At 40.0% G+C, this 25,832-nt stretch overlaps 1 protein-coding gene across 1 annotated transcript; it reads right to left on the reverse strand.

Moving 5' to 3' along the window:
- Positions 1-980: 980 nt before the first annotated feature.
- On the reverse strand, positions 981-18,040 carry ywhaba (tyrosine 3-monooxygenase/tryptophan 5-monooxygenase activation protein, beta polypeptide a). The gene is made up of 7 exons (XM_084543013.1): positions 17,903-18,040; positions 12,540-12,700; positions 11,207-11,347; positions 7,460-7,583; positions 6,207-6,370; positions 5,712-5,807; positions 981-3,869 (listed from the first exon to the last, which is right to left on the reverse strand). The coding sequence occupies exons 2-7, from the start codon at positions 12,690-12,692 to the stop codon at positions 3,813-3,815; spliced, it is 735 nt and encodes a 244-aa protein (XP_084399139.1). The 5' UTR covers positions 12,693-12,700; positions 17,903-18,040; the 3' UTR covers positions 981-3,812.
- Positions 18,041-25,832: the final 7,792 nt, after the last annotated feature.

The raw sequence follows: 25,832 nt of genomic DNA on the forward strand, positions 1-25,832 counted from the left end.
TCCTTGGGCAAGACGCCGTACCCATCCTGCCTCGTGTGAATGACTGATCATGGTGGTGGTCGGAGGGGCCGTTTGGCGCACACTGGCAGCCACGCTTCCGTCAGTCTTCCCCTGGGCAGCTGTGGCTACAGATGTAGCTTACCACCACCGGTGTGAATGTGTATGAATGAATAATGGTTTCTGTAACGCGCTTTCGGTGTCTTGAAAAGTGTGAGCCATAGGCCATTATCATTATTCGTATTTTGGTTGTCTGCGTTTGAAGCAATTCAGCGTTGTCAATAAAGTTCGTATAAAAAATTCTTTCAGATTCGACGATCCACAGCGGGAGGAACCACTTTTTCAACAAAACCCCCCCAAAAAACTATTCTCTTAATTCATGTTTGGGGCCATGTAAACGCATATATCTCTATATCTGTTTTCAGAGTGATGTAGTCAGATGTAGCGCTGCATGTGGACAAGCAGATGTCCAAATTTATACTACCGAGCATAGAATATTCAACGTTGGACTAATGTTTTCACAATTTTTGGTGTAGTCATTTCTCTTTTTTGGTTGAAAGTTGAAAATACAGTTAAACCGGCATTTACAGGGAGCGGAAAGGGATAAATTAACTTTCTTTATCAAAGAAATCCGTGGTATTATGCTCGGTTTACGGTATAACAAAAACACCAGTACGCCAAAGTTTGTCCACGAGTTCTCGTTGTGTTGGTCAAAGTCTAAGAGTTAGATTTCTTTGTCTTCTTTGAAAACCAAAGAGGAACTGTTGTGCTGAATATTTTTTTTTTTTTTTTTTTTTTTTTTTTAAATTGAATCCCAAAGTTTTAAACGTTTTAAGCTCAGAGAACTGGAATTTTCCTCAGTTGTCCATCGTTCCCAGATAAGACGTCCCCTCCTGCCATGCATCAATGAGACCGGTCAGTATGAAGTGAAACAACATGCTGCATTAACAGGCTAGTGGTGATAAGAAACAGAGCAGGGCTGATTCGGAACTGATAAAACCTTTATTTCACTTTAAATTGTCTTTTACATTTTGTCCTGTTTATAACATGTAAGGTGAAACTAGAGTTGGATTTTTTTTATTTATTTTTTTTAAAAGACATACACAAATCTAGTATTACGTCAATAACCAGGGTGAGGGGGTGGGGGGTGGTATCGAAGGGGGGAGGTTTCTTTTTTTTGTCATTTTTTTTGTCATTTTTATTGGTGTCCTTAAGCTAACTCTAAATTTTCACAACCACGTGCGCGCTAAGCAATAAAACCGTCACAGAAGCAAACTTTTTTTTTTTTTTTGTTATTTTTGGGTCTTTTTTTTTCCATTTTTTTATTTTAAGCAGAATACTGGTCAGTAAAAACAAAATGATTTCAGATACCAGATATACAGACAGGCTCGGTGCCACATTCACTACTGCATGGGATCATTTTTTTTTCCTTACAAAGCGAAGAATAACTGCCTTTTTTTTGTTGTTGTTCAGCTAACGAGAAAAAGAGCGGCAGGGAGGAATTTTTTTTCTTTTTAAAACCTTTTAAACGTCAGTGCATGAAAACATTTGTCCCCAGCGAAAAAGAAAAGAAAACAAACATTGAGACACATGACTTTTCTACAGCTACAGAGTGGAATGTCGATGGTTATTGACAAGGTTATTGTGACACTGAGTGGAGCAATGGACTCTGGTCGGCCGACGTCCACCGATAATTAAACGGACACTCCAGTTTGAGATTTGCAGATGTTTTGTTTGTTTTTTTCATAGGGCACATTGCATGTAAATAAAAGAAACCGCAAACCGACTCATTTCTATAATTGCAAAAATAATGAGCTGGAAAATGTACCATTAAATTGCCGATGGTTTTTCTCTTTTACTGCAGCTGAAAAGTAAAAGTTAAGGTTGCCTCGACACGTACGCTTGTTTTACCGCATGAACCAAACTACGGGTTCTCACTTCCACGACTGGCTGATCGGCTGCGATTTGGCTCCTTCAACGCACGTACCTGTTGTGGACTCCAAAGGTGACGTTTCAAAAATATTAATAAACCACTTCTTATTAGTTTTAAGTTTAATTTTGGCTTAAATTTTTTTTTTCTGCTGTCATTTTACCAAATGGTCTTTTTTAGGGCGTGTCCATGATTATGAATAAAAATTCTTTTTCTTTTTTTTTTGCAATGAGCCAATGCTGCTAATCCTGATAGGCGAAGCTGGAATGATCACAGGATCAATATTTCTAGTATAGTTTGGAAATGAGGGAGCAGTGAGCTCAGGTGTTAAATCCACAGAGTGCACAATCTCCCACTCCAACGCTGCAGTAGATTTACATGGCGATTAATGAAGGCATGCATTCTTGCTGGCAGATCACACCATTCAGCGGCGAGTGGAAACTTGGGGGGCTTGTCTAAACTCGCCAGTACAAGCAGTAAGGGAGGGCATAAAGAGGGCGAAGGAGAGGGAAAGGGGGGGGAAAAAAAAAAAAAAAAAAAAAAAGGTACCAAAGAAGTGAAGCCAATGCATAAAACCAGCAGTGGACTGTAACGGCCGGCCTCGAGGTTTCAACGAACGACGCAGACGAACCGTTTTGTTTCCCAAAAGACGGGTTTACAGTTGAGCTCTACAAATTTTACAGTTTCCAAAAAGCCCGAGAGAAGTTTGTGTTACATACAAATGCAATTAAAAAGCAACCGCGAAGGGAAACGAAGATGTTTTTAAAGGAGTTAACTTCAGGGACATTAGGACTGATGTGTGGCTTCCGATGAAGCAGGTCCCATTTGAAAATCGTCTCAAACATGAAAAAGGAATGTTTGCGTCTTTTGCTTTTAATCATTTTCCAAATCAATATTTATTTGTTTCCCTCTATAGCTCCGAACTGGAAATACTGCGTTAAATAAAACTGCGGAGAGAGAAGAAAGTGTCTGATAAACACAGCAGGTTAAACGCTTCTGTTCTTAGATTTGTCAGTGTCACAATACAGCCTTGTAGGAGGACCCTTCTGTATGAACCTCAGCAGAATCGCAACTGCTGTCCAAGCATGACCCCCCCCCCCCCCCCAATCCCAGCTTTAAAAATCTGATTAGCCATCAAACGAGGATTCTGGTGGAGGAAAAACTAAGCATCACAGTGTTTGTTGAAAATAAACGGACAGTTTAATAACCTTTTTTTTGTTTTCGTTTAAAGTGGAATAAAACCAGCCATTTTTTGCCAGTACACTAAGAAAGCCAAAAATAGAAGGAATGGACAACTATATAAATGCATTAACTCACTAGAGAGAGGAGTTGGAGGGGGGAGGTGGGTGAGAGAACGTACTGAGATGTTAGGAAGGAGGGAGGAATGGAAGGAATGGGAGGAAAAAAAAGATTAAACAAAGAGGGTTCAAAAAATTAAATTAAAAACAGGAGAAGATGGACTCTTCATTTCAGATAAAAACCCTCCCTGCGTGCTAAAGACTGGGCTGGCCAGTGTTTTTTTTTTTTAGTCTGCTGGCCTGCACTGGAGTGCCATGATTGAGGGAAGGTGGGAGGGATGGAGGGATGGAGTAATGGCAGGGTGATGGAGTAGTTTCTTTCTTTTTCCCCCCTAATTTTTATTTAATTTTTTGTCCCCAATAATTTGTCTGTGAAGGTTCAGGTACTATTCATGCTGTTGGTTATACAGAAGGGAAGTCGGGAAGGCTGGGCTTTGAAAAAGTGGGACGAGGGAATGAACGGGCTTGTTTATGTGTACGAAGAGAGGAAGAAGAGAAGAAAGAGGAGAGATTAAAAGGAGGAAGAGGAGGAGGAGGAGGAGGAGGAGGAGGAAGAGTGTGGGGATGGGTTAACAGTGAAGTGCGCTCTAGTTCTCTCCATCGCCGGTTTCACCCTCGTCTCCCTGGTTTTCTGATGTCCACAGCTGCAGGAAAAAGAGGAGAACAACATCTTTTAGTCACTTTAATTTAAACTCATAGCCAAGTCCGGCTTTAATTTTTATTACAATTATTATTTTTTTATTAAAAGAAAAGAAAAACAAACTATAACAAGCTGATCCCAACAACGGCTGCATTAATATTCCACCAATAATAATTTAGAGGGGTGGTGTAAACATTTGCTCTGCTGGTTTCTCTCTGGTTGGAATAAATCCATTCTTTGAGCACGTTTGCTCCATGTGGGTAAGCACAGAATACGAAATAAAATACGTTCCAATAGAAAAGTCTTGCACTAAAGTTTACGTTGAAACATTGGAGAGGAGGAACTTCAGCTGGATGATTATTCTGGAGGATGTTCCTGATTCAATCAAGTGTTTCTGTTATTCAGCCAAGCTCACTGACTAAAACGGGGTTATCAAAATAATAGGAACACATGTCCATAGAAACACAGCGGAATCACCAGCTCTCTCAGTTATTTGAAACAAATGCTGAATATCAGAACCTTAATGAAGACAAGACGTAGTGCAGGGTAGTTATATTTGAATGTTTTCACCAGGGTACCTAATGAACTGGCCGGTGAGTGCATCTTCTGGCAGATTTGACGGTCCACGTTGTCAATAGTTCTACAGTGATCTTTTGGATGTTTTGGGCCATGTAAACATTTACTTTATCAAAGTGATTTTAATCTGGTTGAACAAATATTGACCATGTAAACACAGTCAATGAACGACTCTTACGCACCAGAGCAACAAATGGAATTCTGTTTGAATAATGTCTAGAATTAAACTCCACTTGAAAAACTATTTTTGTAGATTTATGTCTTTATCAGAAACTTTTTTTTTTTTTTTTTTTTTTTAACAGCACCATACACTGATCAGGTGTAACATAATGACCACCTTCCTAATATTGTGTAGGTCTACCTTGTGCCTTCAAAACAATTGTGACTCATCAGAGAATGGACATAGCTTCTGAGGGTGTCCTGTGGTGTCTGGGAACAGAATGTTGTTAGTGGGGGAACTTTGGGTCCTATGGGTTGAGGGGAGGGGCCTCTGTGGATCATCCCACAGATACTAGATCAGTTTAGGATCTGGTGAATTTGGAGCCCAGGTCAACACCCTGTGCTGTGCTTCATGTTTTTTTGAGTTGTTCCTAAACCGTTTTTGTGTGTGTGTCTGTGTCAGGCTGCATCCTGCTGGGGATGGCTGCTGCCATCAAGGAGTGTCATTGCTATGGGGTGGGGGTGCCTGGTCTGGTCTAGGTGGGTGCTACATGTCTAAGGAACATCCACATGAATGCCAGGTCCAAAAGTTTCCCAGTAGAACATTGAATTATCACAAGGTGTTATTTCTCCTGTCAGTGGTTTTAATGTTATGTCTGATCGGTGTATCTGCATAAATCAAGAGCTGCTGCATAGCAACGAATAATAATTCCAGCCCACATATTTTAATCAACAGTATCACGCTGGTAGGTAGTATTAAATGAATGTGGTCTACATTGTTCTGCAGTGTCAGTGTCTGCACAGTACAAACTAAACAAAGCTTAACCTGGTCGTGTGGCTGCAAGCTGTGCACAGCTGCTGTTGGCAGATGCATTAATAAATATGAAACTGGATTTAATGTGCTACAAGTCAGAGGCTTTATAGAGTGAAACATGGATGTGAGGGAATTCGCAATCTTTAGTTTTATGAGGAATCAGTCCCGACAGCACTGGAGGATTTCCAGTATCACTAAAAACACAAGCCTTCCTTTTTGTTATCATCAGCTTCAGGATACAAATAAATAAAAAACAAATAGATGTTTCCGGGGTAGAAATCTATGCGTCATACTCACAGTCAGGTTGTCCCTTAGTAGCTGCATGATCAGCGTGCTGTCTTTGTACGAGTCCTCGTTCAAGGTGTCGAGCTCAGCGATTGCCTCGTCGAAAGCCTGCACAGAAAAGTTTGCCGGTTTAAATCCTTTCAGAAAACTTCTATTTATGTACAAGAAGGGACACTGTTTCAAGTTGTACAGCTGAGGGGGTGGGTGTGGAGGTCTTTCTAAGCTGTGATATTCACAAATCAGCCTTAAACTCCTCTTATTTTTGTTTTAAGCGTTCACTTAAGATTTACTTTTATTTCTTAGTTTTTTACACCACTCCTATATATAGAGTGTTGACAGGGCTCAGGCTGTCCTGTCAGGTAGCAACTGCGTTTTTTTTTTTTTAAATCATCTGAATCTCCATACTGACTGGAGGAGGTCCCACCCATCTATAACCTGTTTCAACCACATCACATTTAAATCCAGTGAGCTTACACCAAGTAAACAAAGTGTTCAGCTGCTACCCACCTGCTTGGCCAGAGAGCAGGCCTGCTCGGGCGAGTTGAGGATTTCGTAGTAGAAGACGGAGAAGTTGAGGGCCAGGCCCAGCCGGATGGGGTGTGTTGGCTGCATGTCCTTCTTGCTGATGTCGAAGGCGTCCTGGTAGGCCTGCTGAGAGTTCTCCACCGTGTCTTTGAAAGATAAATAACCGTCAGTCACTTTTGTTTTACTGCACGCTTGTGATCCTAAACAGCAGTCCAAGCGGCACATCTCGCATCAACAGACACTGTGCAGAGACTGTCTTCACACGAGGACCCTGTCTGCTGCGACCTGTAGTGAACCCTGGCCTCCAATAACTGATTTTATTGGTGCGTGAGGCTGAACTTTGAGCTACACCATGCTAACATGTTGTACAGGTGCATTCTTGCAGGTATTTGAGATGGAAAATAAATATAATTCACTCTGCAAAGAACATGTGAATGTGACAATCCAATTTTGTAGACGTTTTACAAAATAACCACTTTGGTCTACGTTCTTAGGCGTCATCGTTTAATGATAATGAATGTCTAATAATTTATTTACAGTCATTTTATTCTGGACTACGACATCGTCACATGGATAAAAAAAAAATTAATTCAGAAGCTGCTCCTCATTCAAAACCATCTTTGGTTTAAGACAGCCCAGCATCCTTTCAGTTATTTGTCACTTCCTCTACAAAATGAATGCTTTGGTTTATCACCATGACAATCAGATAACTGATAACCATGGCAATGAACACTAGCGGCAACCGTCTCTTGGCAACAGGCCGAATGAGTTGGTCATTAACAAGAGAAGCTAAAGGATAAAAGTAGGTGAAAACGCACTGCATGATCACGTGACATCTGGTTGGGCCGTTTACTCTGGGTGGTTTCTCCGTGACCCTTTAAAGGTGTAATGTTTGAACAATGTTGTTGGTAACCTGTAAAACCTTGGCATGGCTAATGTGAACACACAGCATCTGATTGCATAAACCCTCCGTCTTTATCTCTGCTGAAGAGGAAACAGAGTTTTGTTTATGAAAAAGGAATATTTGCTTCGACCAATACAGTAAACTGCATCCGATGTTCGTTGGAGCAATAAAAAAAAAAAGGACACTCTGGCTACGCTCTGTTGATTACTCAACAGTGACAGAAGAATCCTCCCTTTAACTGGGATCAACACTCAAGAGTCAACAAACATCATTCTGCTCAATTGCCCTTTAAAAGCAAGACTGTGAAGCCAAAAAGAGCCCAGATACTCACCCTTCTTTGAGTCCCCAGAGGCCACCTCTGACAGGTATCTGAAGTAGTCTCCTTTCATTTTGAGGTAGAACACCTTGCTCTCCGCCTGAGATGCGTTGGGAATGAGGAATTTGTCGAGCAGATTCTGAAAGAGACAAGAAGACCAGATGTTGTTTTTTGTTTGTTTTTTTAACCAATATTCGTCATTGCACGACTTCTTTTGCTAAAGCCAAACCTGTAACAAATACAAATGCGACAACCAAGAAGAAACACCAAAGCTGAATTACTCTAGTGTAACACTGAGGATTTACATTATCATAAATTATCATGATATATTGATATTGGTCGGAACATCCCCTTTTCAGGGTGACTGGTCTCTGAAGCGGTTTGGTTTCATTGCATTGAAGGCTCCTTTGATTTTATGTTGTAGGTTAATAGCAACAGTTTCCAAATGCAGATGCTACACTTGGGATCAACTACAGAATATTCCACATGCCACGAAAGAGCTTTTGAGTCAACTGTCCAATTACTTTTGGTCCCTTGACAAAGAAGGGGCTACATATTAAAGAGTTGTAATTCCTAAACCACCTCCATGGCCCCCTTTTGACACAAAGGATGCTCTACTCCAGAGGCTCTACTCCGAGCTTTACTACTCTGTCGCCGCTGACTTCCATAATGAAATGTCCAATTTTACTGGAGAAATAAATCTGTTTAAAAACCTGATACAAAAATAAATAAATAAATTTGTCTGGAGTTAGGTGGTTCAGGTACTGCTAAGATGGTGACTGCTGGCTCTGAACTGCAGAAGAAAGATCATTATGCAACTAAAACTTTAATATGTTTTGCTTAACAGCTTGAATAGAAATCGCGTCAGTCTCCACATATAGACAGATCTGTAGAAAACAAGGTTTCTATATGCACTGCATAAATGGATCACACACAAATAACACATCACAAACAAGGTCTTACAGTTGCATAGCCTCATTGCCCTGAGCCATCTGAACAATGTGGTCTTTAGAGCGGTTGTTCGCTGACGGGGTTCCACTAACTTTAAGCATGTGTGTCAATCTCCTTCTTACTGCCCATGTTCTCCTCATCTGATTTAAAGAAGGCTTTTACCCAGATCATGTGATCAGCTCTGACTTTACCCCTGAGCATCTCCTCACTGAAACCGGCTTTGTTTCCGTGAGTACATTTAGACCTTTGAGCCACAGTGAAGCCCGTTTTAATCTGCTGACTCCAGTAACCTGGGTGGAAAACAAAACGTAGACATCTATAGTGGCAACAGTTATCCCAGTTCAAAGCTATACAAAGTGTGTGCTCAATATTTTGGTTTTAATATAGAATAACATCAACTTTACATTGTAATGTAAAAGGGGAGAAAAAAAATGAAATCTTAAGAGTGACTCAATCTAAAACTTAATCAACCATTAAAGATTCTTCTAAACCACTCATGCCATGATGGCCCTTTGTTTGTGCCCACTTCAAATAAGCAACACATTTACGAACTACATCCATCACAGGTTATGGCTTTACTGTGGACAAGACTTTCTGGGCGACCAAAGCATGCCTTAAAGTCGTAATCATAAGAAGAAGATCCATTACTGTCTCTTTGGCAAAGGGTTGAACTTTAGTTCCACCTCTACTGTTTTCTATTAGAAAACTAACTCCCGAGTAAGAGATGAATTGAAATCTTTAAGACTGGGTATTTAAGAATATCTTGTACCGGCTAAAGCAGAGGCTTGTCATCGACAGCATCGATTACTTGGAATCCCAGTGCCAGGAAAACTGAAAGCGTTCTTTAACCCAACTTTCAAAAGCTTAACTTTAAATGCTCGAGACAGCAGTGCCAGTGTTTCCTATTCCAATGAGTTAAGTCCGTATGCTGGTTGGTGGCCACTGGGACTTCATTATGGGACGTGTATGAAGTGACAGAGGAAAAAAATATTTCTCCACGCAATTGGATGGTCCTAAAAGCGATCGGAGCACTCAGGTGACGTGTATGACTACGTCGCTGTTACACTTCTGTCCATCACAGTATAAAGCTTATCCAAATGCTTCAATTGGCCTGGATTATAATCAGTTTATGGGCAGTTTATTTAGTAGTTTACCAGAGGATTAATGAGCTCTCAGATTTAACTACTAAATTACTACTATAACTTTGTTATAATAAACTTCCTGTCTTGTGCCTGTAGTTGATGGATATGAAAAACCTCAATGGGGTAGGCGTTTAAATCACTGGATTAAAAACAAACATGTCGTCTATTTTTGTCAAACTCAGTCAAATCCTGTCTGGTTCTTCACATCAACTTTGTAGAGAGACCTAAGCAGTAGGTAAACCTAATTTTTCAACTGTACAACAAAACATGGAGCCCAGAGAGCAGATGTAATTCATACTGAGGAAGAAAATTAATTTTTGCTACTGGTCTGATGAATTGATCGGTACGCTCTTCTAGGTCAAGGTCACTGACACATTTTTCTGTCCTGTGGAAGCATCAAAGCGTTCCCCCATCCAAGCATCCTACTGCTTTAAGGACAGTACGACTCCAGCCATCCCTTCCTCCCTCCATTCCTACAGCATCACATCACTGCAGAGGCTTTCAGTTTGACCTTGAAGATATTATTAGAACCCTGCTCATGCGCTAAAATATTTGAGTCTGCTTTGACCTTGAGCGATTTCTGTACTACCCTAGTCAGGAACTTGCACAGCATGAGGGTTGCTCGTGAGGCCCAAATCACATTTCTGGTGTTAGAAATTTAAAAACGACAGACTTTTAACAGTGGATTTGAAGTACATATTTGCAGCGGAGTCCAGCTTGAACAATTCAAATGACATTAAGCTTCAGGCAATATTACAGTGCTTTACTTCCGCCAAGGGTGCACGTACATAGAGCAAGTAAATTGAAAGGTGAAGTTTCAGTCCCCCTCAGATTACTGAGATTAAACGTACAGCTTCAATCAACAACGATAAAACCACAAAGGTTTTCTTGCATCTCAGCTGCAACTCACTGCAGCTCTACTGTGCCTGACTTTCTCCATCTTAAACGCCATTGACATGCAAGCGCATGGGGGTTCCGTAGATGTTTTAAAATACAAGGTTTTTACAGATACTCATCCAGTAACTTGCTTGTCTTTTCATTTATCCAGCAATGTGGCGTGTTGTCAAATGCAACTAAGTCCAGGTAGACCGCCTGCAATAACATTCTACAGATTTGACCACTGCAGCAGAAAATTAAAACAACTGGATCTCCAAGTGGACTCTTTCTCGTGTGCACCTGTAGAAGCACACCCACACTAATGCAGACCCAGTGTTTTGTTTTTGAGGCGGCGCTATTTTTGGTCTGAACACCTTCCTCAGGCCTCAGCTGACAGACGCCACTTCAAAAGACAAGTCGTAACAGCATATTACACGTTTTCATATACTCAGTCCGCCCTCCGCTTCTCTCTCTCTCTCTCTCCTTGCCTCTGTAGCGACACAGAAAAATGAAGCAGATACACCCAAGTGGGGCAAAAGCAAGACGAAAAAAAGAGAAAATTAAATACAGCTCTTTCAGCAGCTGCTAGCAGCATTATTACCGTCTCCGCACCATGTGATCATTATTCTTATTCCTCAGCCAGAAGGGATCAGCTCTAGTGTGCTTTCTTTCTTTCACCAGTTTCTTCTATTGCCCTCTATTCCTTCCGCCCCATCGCCACCAACCATCTTGTCCATTTTCTCTCTCCTTCACGCCCCCTCACTCCCTGCCCGCCCTCCTTCCCCGTCCATACCAGCACGTCGTGGCAGATTTCTTGGAGTTCAGCCTCGATCTTCACACGGTAATCGCGGGCCATCTGCTGCTTCTTCTCGTTCGCCTCCGTCTTCTGCTCGATGCTGGAGATGACGCGCCAGGATGAACGGCGGGCTCCCACCTAATGGCAGCAACGAGGGGAGGAAAAAGAAAAAACTGACATTAAAAGACAACATTTAACACACATGACTGGACAAACGAGGCTGAAATAATATCAACAGGGACATTTTTTGTTGTAGCACAAAATCTGATCATGCCAAAATATATAATGACACAAATATGTAAATCATTCAACAGATTATAATAATTTTGTGTATACTAAAGTTTCAATCCACTGAGTCCCTAGGCTTGTAATTAATTAATCAGTCAAACCAAATAGAAAACGGACTGTAGTCATTGAAAGTCTGACAATAAAAGTCTCGTTTCCTTGTCACAAGGCAAGTGTGACTTATTTCACTTCCTATGTCTGCAATACACCTAACCAGAGTGACATACAGCATCCTCCTGGTTGCACCTAGTATTGACGTATGCAATGCTGCCAAGCTTTAAGAACTATGAACAGCAGCAGCAGTGCTGGAAAACCCGAGGCTACTCTTACATAATTTGTGCTTTAGAGTTAAGACTATAAAATCTTCATGAAAAAAAAAAGGAAAACACAGAAATCTGAACAGCAGAGCCAGCGACCGTCTCTGCACTGGATGAGATGGTATTTTAGCAAGTGGCGCTTGCCAAGACAGGACAAGCTACAGTGTGCTGTCAAATGTTGCAGCCTGCACATTATGTCCAGCTGCCCCCAAACCTCCACAGTGAATGTTTCCTCGACAATTTCCAATCTTTGGTTTGAGAAAGAGCAGATGCCTTTAGGTTCAGAGGGAGGGGCTTGTAAGTGTGAAAAGATGACAAAAATCTAAATTAAATTCTATCAACAGGAAGTGGGAACAAAGCTGCTTGCTTTAAAGACATAAAGAGTTAATGATCAGGTTCCTCCAATGACATTTGTTGTGACAACAATCGGGTCTAATAGGACAGAATGGTGATTTCCACACTTTCCAAGAACTGTATCCTCTATGTCTGTCTCCATTTACTCTTGGAGTCATAACACTAATCCTGGATATGGTGTACATTCTCAGCCTTCTTTATTGGGTTTGGCTTTATGGAGATGATTTGCCCGTCAATGGGGTTTTATTGAAGAATTTCTAAAAAAAAAAAAAAAAAATCCAATCATCATCTGACTGTGTGGTTACACCATGAGCCTCAGCAGGACTGTGGAGGCAAAAAAAGAAAATATTTGACTTATTAGACAGATGACGTACCACGTTCTTGTAGGCGACAGAGAGCAGGTTGCGCTCCTCATTGCTCAGCTCCAGGCCCTGCTCCGTCACAGACTTCATGGCAGCCGCCATGTCGTCGTAGCGCTCGGCCTGCTCTGCCAGCTTGGCTTTCTGCACAAGGTCGTGCTTATCCATCTTTTAGGCTGCAAAAAGAAGAAAAAGCAAAAGCAGCAGGAGCAGCGAAGCCCAAAGAAGACAGCGTTAGTGTTTGGACTTCGGCTAATAACAGGAAACTCTGGGTGATAAGAACGACACAAAGACAAGTGTGAGAAACAGAGTGATGGACAGTGATGCACCCATGACGTAAGTAGAGCATGCGGAAAACATGGAAAGAAAAAAAACGGACTACCACTAGAGGAGAACTGGGCTATGATCAAACCACTGACAATAAACCCTGTCACTTGCATGGTGACATCACATATTGTGGTGGGGGGAATCAAATAAGACTCAACAGTACTTGAAAAAATGTCAAACACTCAATTCCAGTGAAATGGCTGCTCAGTTATTTCATCCCAGAGGGCTTTCTGCTCTCCAGATGAATCTGTAGGTCTAAGTAGGCCACAGCCTCCATCTCTTTTATATCTACACGTCACACTACTAAAAGCTCCACAATGAACCCTAACAGCTTTAATCACATACATTTTTAATCTGTATAACTTCTTTATACTGTGCAAGTTTAAACTTTAAAAGAACGAACGACCACACCATCACAGCAGAAGTAAAAACATAAGTTCATACATTCAGAAGACCGGAAACCGACTTTACCCCAACTGTGTTAACGTGTCCAGAGTAGATTCTTAGTTTCATGACCACCCCCTTCCACCAGACGGAGATTCAACAACCACATTTGTCTGTATTTCCTTGAACCTTACCTGACCTACCTGTGAACGCAAGGCTGAAAATGGCGTTTCCCTAAGGAGGGCAAAAGAGGTATAATCTATGAAAATGTTGCTTTTTTTGTCAACTGCATCACGAGTTTTGAGACGGCGCTTTTTTCCACGAACTATCAATGAATATTTGATTTAATTCAACAAGAATAGTTCAAAATAAACACGGCCTTCCACCCTGATCTGAATTATTTAATATTGAGTTACCATAGACACTGATTTAATACAACCTGTTATTCAGTTTATCAAAAATTAAACCACGGCAGAGATCAAAAAGACTATACTACACTTCATTTTTTTTTAAAAATCAATTTCCGAGAATGACAAAAGGAGCAGACGGTAAGAAATAAACTCATAATAGCGCTGAACCAAAATAACAAATTCCCAATCCAGAAGCGTTCACCCTATCTGACCCTTTTAATTTTCTGTTCTTCTGCAGTGACTCACTGCTGATGTAGGTTGTCGACAACATCAACATCAATTTCTTTATTTGACGCATTTCTAGACAACTCTTTGCAGGCACACCTTTGGCAAGCCCCGTCCTGCTTTGTGGAGAACGTAAGAGTAATCATTTTAAAGCTTCTGCCACAAATCTTTATTCGACTCTGGGATATTATTTATAAATGATTTAGGCCTGCATGTATGTTTTCTGTTGCTTGAAAATAAGTCCACTGCGTGAATTAACTTCGTTGCTTTAAACAAAATAAATGCAAACCTGCCCGTTTCCTGTCAGTTTGTTTTGCATTAGCAGTTAGACAAGGTACTCTTATGTCATCTCATTAGGGCCAACTGTTATTTACAGGTCCACTCTGCTGTTTAATTTCTCTGTGTGAGTCAATGACCCACTGATTCAGTTATATGAAATTTATTTTTATGACAGTACTGTGAATTGTGGTGACATTCCTGTGCACAGTTAACGAGTCCGCTGTTATCTAGTGGTTATCTTTTTTCCAGAGAAGGTAGGCTAAGCCAAGATGACAGCTTCGCTCTTCAACTCACCTGAGCATGAAGTAGCACATTGTATTTCTGTCTTCTGTTAGAGTACCAAATCATCTTTACTATGACTAAGCAAACAGACAACTATTGTACTATTCTCATGGAGGCGTGGTACAGGAGCTAAGTGACTGACGGCATCACACAGGAAACACCGTTTGGATCTCTTAGATGTGAGGTTGGAACACACACCTGCACTTACCACTTCTCACCACAGGTGCCACCAAAGAGAAGAAAACAGATCTCCAAGATTGAAGAAGACACTAATTTGTCTCTTCTCTCTCTTTAGCCTGCAAGACAAGTTTTTTTTTTGTTTGTTTTTATTAGGACACGGCCTTCTACCTTTTGTTGTTGAAGTCTGTACTTTGTCATAATTTGTATTTTTTTTTTTTTAATAAATATATATAAAATTGAGTTTCCCTCAATTACCCTATGTGAGTTCTTTTGAGAATTTCTCTCATACTTTTACCTGACTGACATTTCAAACTGGAGCTATGTGCATTTCAACAAACGAAAAAACCTTGGTGGCCCAAGTGAATCGGGTTGTTTTTATTTATATTTTTCTGATTTAATAAACGGACTCTTATGCATATCCAAAGCACATAATGGCGTTTACCTCAACACCACCAGATGGCACCGAGAGATCCATGGCAACAAACACCGCTCTTCATTTGATGATAGTGTACTCAAGAATTACTCACATTTAAAAGAGGTTAAATTGAAGCTTTGGCACAGTCCATCATTTAAGTAATGGTGCCTGATCAGTGTGCAGATTTCTTTTCATTCTCCGTCAATTAACTATTTATGCACATGAGTTGCTGATAATTACTGGCAAATTGATATCTGGTTCAGGCCTGATTTAAAATCTCTTCTCACACGAGGGTTGGGCCTTTATCGGTCCCTATAGCTGTCATTTTAATATCCACGGTTACAAATAAATGAAATCCATTTTTGAAAATGTATATTAATTTTATGAGTCTATTTATGGTTGTGATAAGGAAAACTATTGCTGCAAACCTCACGAGTGCAAAGACGAGTCAAATCTAAAAGAACTCCGGTCACATTGGCTAACTATGATCATGCTGTCACTCTTAGGCACTTCCTATGGTTCTGCAGAGTAATTAATAGCCTCTCAGCTGGGTGTGCACTGATATCGAGTGCTGATTCAAGAGCTGAAAAATCTAATCAATTATCTGACAATGCTGAGCACTGTTAAGCTATTTTCAAAATAATTTTAGAAAATGGTGTACCATTTAGACAAAAGGATAATTACATTTTAAGAAAGCCATTTTGTCCACTATTGGGACACTAATTCAGGAGAAAACCCCTGATTACTCTAAATTCCTCAGTAGTGTTCGATTTAAAAGAAATTGTATTGTTGGCAAACCCACACAACCAGAATCATGATCACATGGAATCACTTTTATACAAAGAAAAAAAATGATCATATACCATACCATATACATTGTGTTAATCATAGCAATCAGTAGACACCGTTCAATTGTATTATTAGATATTTAAATTTCAGGATTTCTTAACACTGACAAATATTTTAAATAAAATAGGACTAATATTTATATATAATTTAGCTCTTAAATATTGATCAAAGATTAATTTCTTTCAGCCTCCGTCAGAATTATAATTTAGTGACTTCTCAGTCCTTATACGACAGTACACTAAATATTTAAATATTTGGACTGAGCTTGACAAGTGTGATAATAGTAACTGCTATTAGTCTGATTTGAAAATGAATTGATTAAATAATAAAAAAAAAAGGGACAGGACACAAACAAGTCTTTTCTGTTCTTGGTCTGGGTGAAATGGAGGCCTTTGCTTGTCAGAAGCACATTTAAATCACAGCTTTGAAGGCACTGGTGAAAACTGATTTACTCAAGTGTTGACAAAATTTGATCTTACTTTTTTGATCTTACACCAATTACCATAAAATATTTGTGTGTGCAAATAACCTGCATTGGAAAGAGAGATAATGACTAATATATTATTAAGGTAATTAAGGTCATTTTTGAGGGGGATGGTATTATAAATGTAGGCCATCCATAATTTGTTATTGTCAGACATTTAATGTATATATTTTTAAATCATTTGCACCGCCGTGTTGTGACATATTAGCATCGTGAGATTAGCATTTAGCATGAGATAAAATGCCGCTTATCACGGTTACAAGCGCATTAATGAGGCGTTAGTAAGCCATGGCGACCCACACACATCGGTTAAAATCGATCCAATTCGGCCTCGTTGGTCAGATACAATCATCTGGCACGACACCGACACATCCTACATTTGGAAATCTGTTATTTCACCACCTTGCTTTGCTAACTATTAACGGTTAACATGGTTTATTCGCACCGTAAGAAAAAAGAAAAAAAAAAAAAAAAAAAAATGGAGGGGCACCATCTTCCAACTGCGGATAGACCTACACCCGAAAATCAATCGCCTCTGGAAACCTTTCTGACATTAACGTTAAAAAAAAAGAAAAGAAAAGAATATATCATAGAACTGCTACAGGGCCAGAATATGTAGGTTGACGCGTAGAGTTGGCCTGCTAGCAGCTACGCCCTCCTTGTCGCATTCCCCTGCGGAATTTTAAGATGGAGAGATAGATTACCGCCAGCTAGCATGCTAGCTAAACGTCGCTGCACGGCCGTTAGCTACAGCGGTTAGCATGGTTGCTAACAGGACCTGACCCAGTTCAATCTTAATGGGCGATGCGCCGACACAGAACCGACAGACGAATTTTCTAGAAGGTTATATGCGGTCTTAATTCAGTGTTTCCCCTTCGTCCCGTTTAAGATGAACTTAAAAACGATTTCAATCGATGATATTTAAGTCGCATTTGAAGGGAAACTCCCGGGAAATATGGAGGGTGTGTTAGCTTCCAGATCGCTTCACTACGCCATGACGGAGCTCAGTTAGCGACAATCCACGATCGCGCGGTTCTGCTTTTAGTCTGTTCGGCGACTAATGAGGCCAAACATAGCTCGTGTCCCCTTGTGGCCTGCAGCTATTTGCTAGCCTTATTCGCCGTACCGTGTCCAGAGCGCTGGCTGCTAAAATGTCTGGGCTGCGCTCAACGACGGCCGGGGCACGGCTGCTAAGCTGTCAAAATGGCCAAACTTGGGTACTGCGTCTCTCTCCCTTCATTGGCACTGGGCAGCGCGCACCACGCATGCATCGGCCACATTCTGGGCCTTTTACGTTAAAGAGCCTGTGTCATTGACTACACAACGAGACCAGGTATCCTCATTCCAGATGCTCCTGTGGGTTATTTCTCATTATCTGGTCACTTTCTCGGCCTAAATCCTCGCACCCAACCCCAAACCACAATGGGCACCTTCCGCCGCAGTGCCAAGCAATGGGGCCACAGCTAGGGCTGCTGTCCCCCCTGAAAGACTCAGTTTACCCTGCATATAAGACAATAATCGAGTGATATGCAAATGAACTCACATTTTGAGCGTACTAGGGATCCCGATTTTATTCTCTGAACGATGGGAGTTTGTCAAGCCGTCCTCCGCTCGCTGCTCAGGGTATTCAGGGCAGTACCACTTCCGCCTGCTCTGACACTTCCGCTTCCTCTAAGCCCCACCCCTCCCCCCGCCAGTATCCACGGCAACCGCGCCAGGGGGTTTCCTAAGCATCTTGCGAGGGGCTTTGACGTCAGAAGGGCCATGGCAACCGCTACAGGATGACGTGCGCCGGTCTCCGTGGCAACTGTCTCCATGAGGCTGCTGCTGTCGTATCTGAGTTCACCATCGTGTCAGCTGACACAGCTTTGTGTGGGTTACACTGATTTTTATTAAACATATTTTTTTATTTATTTTTTACAAGCGTTTATATTTTAAAACGAGCAGGTCTGTTTCATCTAACACACCCCCTGTTTTTTTGGGCAAAGCTGATTTTAAGAGAGGATAAAAATGCTTTTCAAATTGAATCCTGTCAACATGAATGTATTTATTTATTTACTGATATCAGAGTGCTCCACGCGTTTGAGACCCTTACACTAGTTAGTCAGCATTAAACTTTGAATCATTAATATTTCATCCATAACTGTAATTTACATCTATCAAGTAGGCCTTCGGACACTAAAATAAAAAGGTGGATTTATTATTAATTTGACCATAAACAATGTTAAATAATAACATACATGACAAGCTTGATGCTGTGTCTAATATTATTTCTTTATTTTTCTTTTCATCCTGTCTGATCATTACATCTGTTGCATGTGTCCCAGTGGTTCTCATTTGGACTTTATCTGAATATTTAATTTTTGGACAAAGTTGCTATTTGACTAAGTGTCTTCATCACTGACAGTTACTGCCTTAGCATCCATAACTGTAATTTGTATGTATGAAGGAATGAATAAATTCATTTTGAACATGGTTTAAAATGACAATTATTAATGTACAATTGCTTCTTTCACATGTGTTTTGCAAACTGTCAACTTGCTGGTGCTGCCAGATGAAAAGTTAGGAGTTGACCAGTTTGATGAGACTAATTCAGTAAAGTCTATGCCAAACAGGAACGTTTCTGACCTGCGAGTGGCACCAGATGAAAAGTCCGGCTGGTTCATCCTCTGGTTGCTCAGTTGTTGTTGAGATATTTCAGTTTGAAACAAAAACACTACCTTCTTCTTGCTAAAAAACACACAATTGGATTTAAAATTATGTGGTTTATTTAAAATTTGCATTCAGCCAACATATATCCAAATAAAAAGGCAAATTAGTATGACTTCCAATAGCTGCATAAACTCTCACAGCTAATCTGACATCTTTTGTAACCTGGTTAATTATTTCTTGAGAATTTACTTTATCTCGACATCTTCATTTCCACATTAAACTTCATTTGATCTAGTTAAAAAAGTTAATCAGTCTGTGAGACAACAAACCTTCAAGTTATTCACAATTAAAGTATTTTTTTACTGGAAATCAGTAAAATACTTACATAATAAATACAATTACTGAGTTAAAAAAAACATCCTTTCTTCCTTCTATGTGTGACATGCAACACGGCCACAAACAATCAATGTTAGATCAATAGCTTAACCAGCTATACGTAATCAAATGTGCAGCTTTACAAGTGCATTGATTATGTCTGCATTTGCATTCGCTGTCATGTCTCTGTTATTTGCAGTTTGAACATAATGGTTATGTTGCGTCCTGTAATGTTTGGATGCAATAAATTACTATTCAGCAGTTGGCAGTTTTTCATGAATAGTCAGTGTGCAACTTAGACTTCATGTCATTAACATTTCTGGGGCAATAATCTATTTTTATCTTGAAAAGGAGGCAGGTAATATTTTATAATTTTCTTATCCTGCCTCATTAGTTACAAATCATTGCTTATATTTTGAGTGATGTAAGTTAAAGTCATGTATTCCTCATTTTAACCAGAGCCCAATAAAATAAAATAAAATAGACTTTTGACCTTTCCAGGGTGTACCCCGCCTCTCACCCAGTGACAGCTGGGATAGGCTCCAGCAGATCCCCGCGACCCTTAACAGGACTAAGCGGGTATAGAAGATGAATGAATGAATGAATGAATTAATCAAACTACAGCGTCTGCTTCTGTGTGCTGTAGCTGGCTGTGGCAGCCACTAGATGGAAGTAAAGACTGGAGATAGTGTTATAGTGATTCAGTCCGCTCTGGCGTTCTACACAGTTAGAGCAAATAAATAACAGGATAGACAGTTATTGTTTTAAAAATGCTATCTATTCTATATGATTTAAATTAATATTATTTGATAATAATTTTCTCTCAGATTCAGGACAACAAGTGGGTTTACTTCATATGTATGAGTGATCAGTGACGCCTTGTGGGAAAAAACCAAGACTAACAACACAGAGAAAATATTCAAAGACAGAACAAAAATTTTTTTTTTTAGATTTAATAAATAATTCTAATCCCAATTCTAATTTTTTCATCTGTAATGATCCTGCAGGTGTTGTTCCTCCACATCTCTTTATAAATGTAGCTTTAAGTTGATAGTTTCAACGTTGAATTCAGTGTCAAGATAGTCAGGAAATAAACAACAGCTTCAGATTGTCAGTTTAATCAAAAAACCTGCAGGAGTTAAATTCATGTTGTTCGTCATCTTCTCCAACAGCTAAACCAGTTTCCCTGTGGCCTAGAAGTGTATTAAATTTAGATCCTCGTCGTCCTCCACAGGAAGCGTTTAATCTCGGTGTGCTCATTTTGGAAAGAGAAAAATGTATTCATCAACAGACTATTTTCGAAATGAAGCCCTTCTGCTCTTAAAGATGTTTCTGTTATGTTGGTGAATGTTTTAGGATGACTCAAAACCAAAAGCGTGACTTTCAATTAAACTTTTTATTTTTTGTGGAGGCTTGAGCAGTGTGCTTCTCAAACCAGAAATCTACATCGCTGTGTGAATGAATACTAAATGTACCTGATCAAACATAACATCCCCAGGCCCCTACAGCCCCAGGACAGTAAGGGCACCCTAAGGGTTTGGTTACCATACTTTAAACTATGTGCTACGATTTCACTGACACCAAGGGCCTGTTCAGGCATTGAGATCTGATCTGGGCAATCCAATCACAAGTGACCAGCTTTAGGTACGTGTGTTGCGTCTCCAGATCCGACCTTAGTTTTGTGCTCTGTATGCAAATAAGCACTGACATCATCTGGGGAGCAGCATAATATTTTAACAGCAGTTGTCTCTAATGGATCTGTACCTCTGCTCTAGTTCATTCTTGTTTAGATTTCTTTTTTTTTTAATTTAGAAGTTAACAGCAACAGAACATTTTAAAAGGCTCTGATTAGTTTAGGATTAATAATAATGGCAATATGCTGCTTGTCTAGCCTTAACTACAGGGGAGACACATTTGAATAACTTCCACTTCCACTACGTTTGTTCTCGTTCTTGATGGCTAACATTAGGGAACTTAGCTAGCGGAGCACTTTGTTGTTTATGTGTTTAATGTAGTGCCCTAATAGACTCGAGAATCACCTTTGCATCAAGGCTTGGGTATCCTTAAAACAAAACTAAAACACGGGCAAGTAGACTTATGTGAATTTTCTACAAGATGTTTCACCATTCATTCCAATGACTTTCTCAGGTTTTGTGTTTGTTTCCATACGTAAAACCTTCTGTTACTGCCTTTTGTTAAGACTTATTCATCATCAACCGAATGAATGTCTCAGTCCACCACAAGTGTTTGTCTGTTTCCTTCCTATAGAGACGATAGTCGCTGTCCGAAACTGTGGCGGCTCCTGTCAAATCTATCAGGGAAGCTAATTGCTGCTAACATAGCCACATCACGTCGAACATTTCGTTTTTTGCTGATTAACTAAAGTAGCAATACCGCCAGTCACCACCAGAAGACAGTCATTTATCAGCTCAGCACCTTTAAAAGAGGAAGCAGCTCCTTTAATATTAGTGAAAAATAAACTGACTCCTTACAATCATCATCCCATTTCATTTTAGGTGCATTTTAGCAAATGCAGAATAAAGAGCAGGGTCACCATGGTTTGTAAAGGGCTATGAATGTAAATGTTTACAATTCAACCAATGCATGTGTTATATTATAAGCAAAATCACTATTTCACTTTACACTCACATATTCAATTGCAGTGTCTGCAACTTGAAAAACACAAGAGGCTGTGAGAAGGGTGAGAATAAATTGTGTTGAGGATGAAAACCTGAAACAAGACTCCTCTTCATGTAACCTTGGAGACATGAAATAAGGACAGCTATGCTTAGCTTTCTTTTCAGGTCACTTAAGTACTTCAATCGTCACCAACAGAAGCACTTCAGTAAATTAACACAGAGACAGTACAATGAACGAGGGAGCAGAGTGTAGAGATATAATCAAAGCTCATTTCAGCACATGACACAGAGAGGGCATTATGTTTATTGTAGTGAGACATAAAAAGTAGGTCACACATGGTCATTTCACTTGTTGCTAGTTTTGATCCAACAATTAAATCACATTTTTTAAGCAGGCGCAAAAAGGATGATTGCTCACCTTTGTTTAGTCCAAATTGGGCTCATTAGAGTCCCACAGTGGCTTTTATGATTAGATAGATAGATAGATAGATTGACATGTCACTTCATATTAAAGCCTTTTCATGTCTGTATTTTCTTTACAAGATGAGATCATGCTAAATGCTGGTATATTACAGAAACAACATGTCTGAAATTGGCTAATTAAGATACCAGTTGATCATCTGTCATGTGGTTGTATTGTCACGTTGCACTGAACCTTCATTTTTGCTCTTTGACTCTGGTAGCAACGCCACCAGTAACCACTAGATAGCAATATAACAAAACGAAAGGACAAGCAAAGACCTGTCCTTACCATGTTCCTTATGTCCCATTTCTGGTGCTGCAGATCCAGAATAAAGAGTAGCGGTGCTAGGCTCAATATTGTTCTATGGATTAAAACATTTACAATTCATAGTTTAATCTTATTGGAGTCACAGCATCTGTTACACGTGTCATTTTCCTCTTTTCATTATCAGACTGTAGAATCACTTTTGGGTTTCTGTAAAAAGAGTTCCTGAAACATTGCACAGTACTGTACGCTGAAATTATTAAAGTGCACAAACACAATTTACTGTATATCCAGTTTTCCCATTAATTAAAACCAGTTTCTGGTTGAATTTGATAATTATACAAGAATGTTAATTCTTGGTTTCAAGTTTCTATAATGCATAGTCAATTTTGTACTGAATATCTCTTAGTATATTTTACATATTGGTCAGCCACAATTTAAAAAAGTGATTTGGAAAAATACTAATATTGTTTTTATCAAAGAATTTAAAATAATGCTCTGTAGTGAGTGGTTGATCAAAGTAAACCAACAAGTGGATGGTACAGAGAGTGAACAGCGCCTGCTGAACACTGCCTCCGGTTTGGTCATTGCCCAGAAAGAGTACCTCACATTGGTGCAGGAGCCCATTCTCTCCAGTCGTCAATCAGTCTGACAGACTTTTAATCAATATGTTATGAAGTCCTATATCTCAGGCCTTGCTGTGGGGCTCCGAGCAGAAGAAAGATCTACTGAAAATCAATGGGCTCACAGTTTGCCATCACAGCCATTTGGTCCAAAGGTGACAGCTTCTAAAAATAACAGGAACAACATTGGCTGAATGAGAGAGAGTGAGAGAGCGAGACCGGTGGACAGTGGACGGTGGACGGTGGAGTAAAGACACATGGAGACACAGATAAAGAGACAGTTATTAAGTATTATTAAGTCAACCTCTGTGTGCAGGGTGGGACACTGTGTGAACAGAAAACAAGCAAATGTGATATGAAGAAATATTACAAATAGAAAAAACAAACAAAAATGAAACAAAAAGCAAACTAGAACAAGTTGCAAATGCCAAACTAACCGTTATGAACTCCACGTATTACTTCAATATTGACTTTACCAACAGATATAAGCAATGTTATGCATACCATTAAATAGTTAACACAATTAAGTTTCAGACCCAGCTTTAAGGCCATGAAGCACCAAGCCAACGGTCAGCATTTGTCGGTGTCGGGCTGTTTGTGAGCATCTGTGACCCTAGTTTTTTTACAGACTAGTTGGACCCCTGTCAGAGGCTTTTCATCATTACAGTGAATAAACTGTAGGGCCCAGTGGGTCGTTGCAGCAAACTAGCAGCGATGGAAAAACTTGTGGAAATACTTCACTAAAGATGAAGCCCATACTACTGTGGCATGCAAAATATGCAAGTCAGTTCTGAAATACAATGAAAGTACTACTCTAATGCACACTGAGCTGAAAAGGCATCCGCTAACACTAGCAGAGGAATGGTCCAAATCCTTTCAACAGCAGTCAGTTAACAACTTCACCAAACGACCTGCGGTAACAGAGAGAAGGAGGCAGCACATCAACAATTTACTGGTGAATTTCATTGTTGAAGTTATTAAACCTTTAGCTGCAGTACATGGAGAAGGCTTCTGAGAAATACTTCTTATCTTTTAGCCTACACTACACAACCTTAAGCTACACTATCCCATCTTACAGCACGCCATGGAGTACAATTACATGCTACTGATGGTGCTGAGTAGCTGCCTGTTTTTATACAGGCTGTACATATCTGCAGCGTACAGTATGTAGCACATGAGCTGTCTGTTCTCAGCGTATGTATTCAGGTCAACAATATAGATTTCATTGTTGCAAAGCATTGCTTTCTACTGTGTTTTATTAGTGACGTCATCAGCGACTAGCCTGTATTGACTTGACTTTCACCACATAACAGTCGACCTTAAAATATCTGAAGTTGTGCAACATCTAGTGTCGGTACTACTTTGATGTCAGTTTGGTCTGTCTGTACATTAACTCTGTCTTGGATGGGCTAAATATTTAAAGGAGTTATTCAACATTACTGGCTCTTATGTTCACCTTTTTTCTCTTGAGAAAGTGAGAGACAAAAGCTCTAATTAGTGTAGCTTAATATAAAGACTGAAAGCAGGGGAAAACATGGCCTTGTTCTGTCCAAACTTAAATTTTTTTTTCAAACTATATCTTATTTCTGTTATTTGTAGAAAACCAGCAATTGTATAAATACAACTGTTTGCGGTTGCGATGTGAGGGGTCTAGTCCTTTTCAGCTTCCCTCTCACAGGAAAGTTTGACGCCATATTGTCTGGTTAAAGGAGAGGAAGTGATACGAGCAAAGGAAGCAGAGAAAAAGAGGAAGAACAAGAGTCTATCAATAAACTTTTGGTAATATCTTTATCATATCCTCGTCCGTGTGTCTACATACTTTATGTGTTAAACATGTAAAAGGTTCAATTTTCTCTGGGCTGATGAATCCCAGTCGCATGTAGGTGAAAGAAATCCCAGGAGAGGGCAGGTTCAATTCCTCATCCCAGCCTTTTGTCAGCACATCACTCACTCTGAGAGAGCGAGGGAGGGAGGGTGAATGAGTGTTTCATCAACAATGAGTTATGCATATGGTGTTAGACTTTGAGCATGTGCACAATATGAAGCTAAGTCCCAGTTCCCTGCTTTACACTAGTTTACAATCTTTGTTTTCAGTTTGCTGTCGATTAATGCAATTACGACACTGCCTAAGCAAAGGAAACAGAACCTTGACAGCTTTCTAAGATAGACTCGTTAAACTGAGCACTCACTGTCTGCAAACAGTCTCTTTTATGGAGAGTTGGGCCCCGAATACAGAATAAACGATTCTCTTGTCACCCATTACGTTGTAGATGACAGTCGGTCACCAGTGCCTCTGGTTGTCCAAGGGTGTTTCTCTATATATGTTCGTGTGGACTTGTAAAATGTCTTCACTCGCTGACCAAGCACTGTTCTAATCCCTCTCTTTCTCTAAGTCTGGGTCTCAGAATGTATTTCATCAAGTACGCTGCTTTTCTAATTAAAGAATGAGCATCCTCC

This window comes from Chelon labrosus (assembly GCF_963514085.1).
Source record: "Chelon labrosus genome assembly, chromosome: 4".
In the NCBI taxonomy this organism is placed as follows: Eukaryota; Metazoa; Chordata; class Actinopteri; order Mugiliformes; family Mugilidae; genus Chelon; species Chelon labrosus.

Coding starts and splice junctions, on each gene's coding strand:
- ywhaba (XM_084543013.1), bottom strand. CDS start 12,692: ATGGATAAGCACGACCTTGTGCAGAAAGCCAAGCTGGCAGAGCAGGCC. Junction 11,348..12,539: donor CTGTCGCCTACAAGAACGTG/GTACGTCATCTG, acceptor TGCTGCCATTAG/GTGGGAGCCCGCCGTTCATC. Junction 3,870..5,711: donor TACTAAGGGACAACCTGACT/GTGAGTATGACG, acceptor TTTTTCCTGCAG/CTGTGGACATCAGAAAACCA.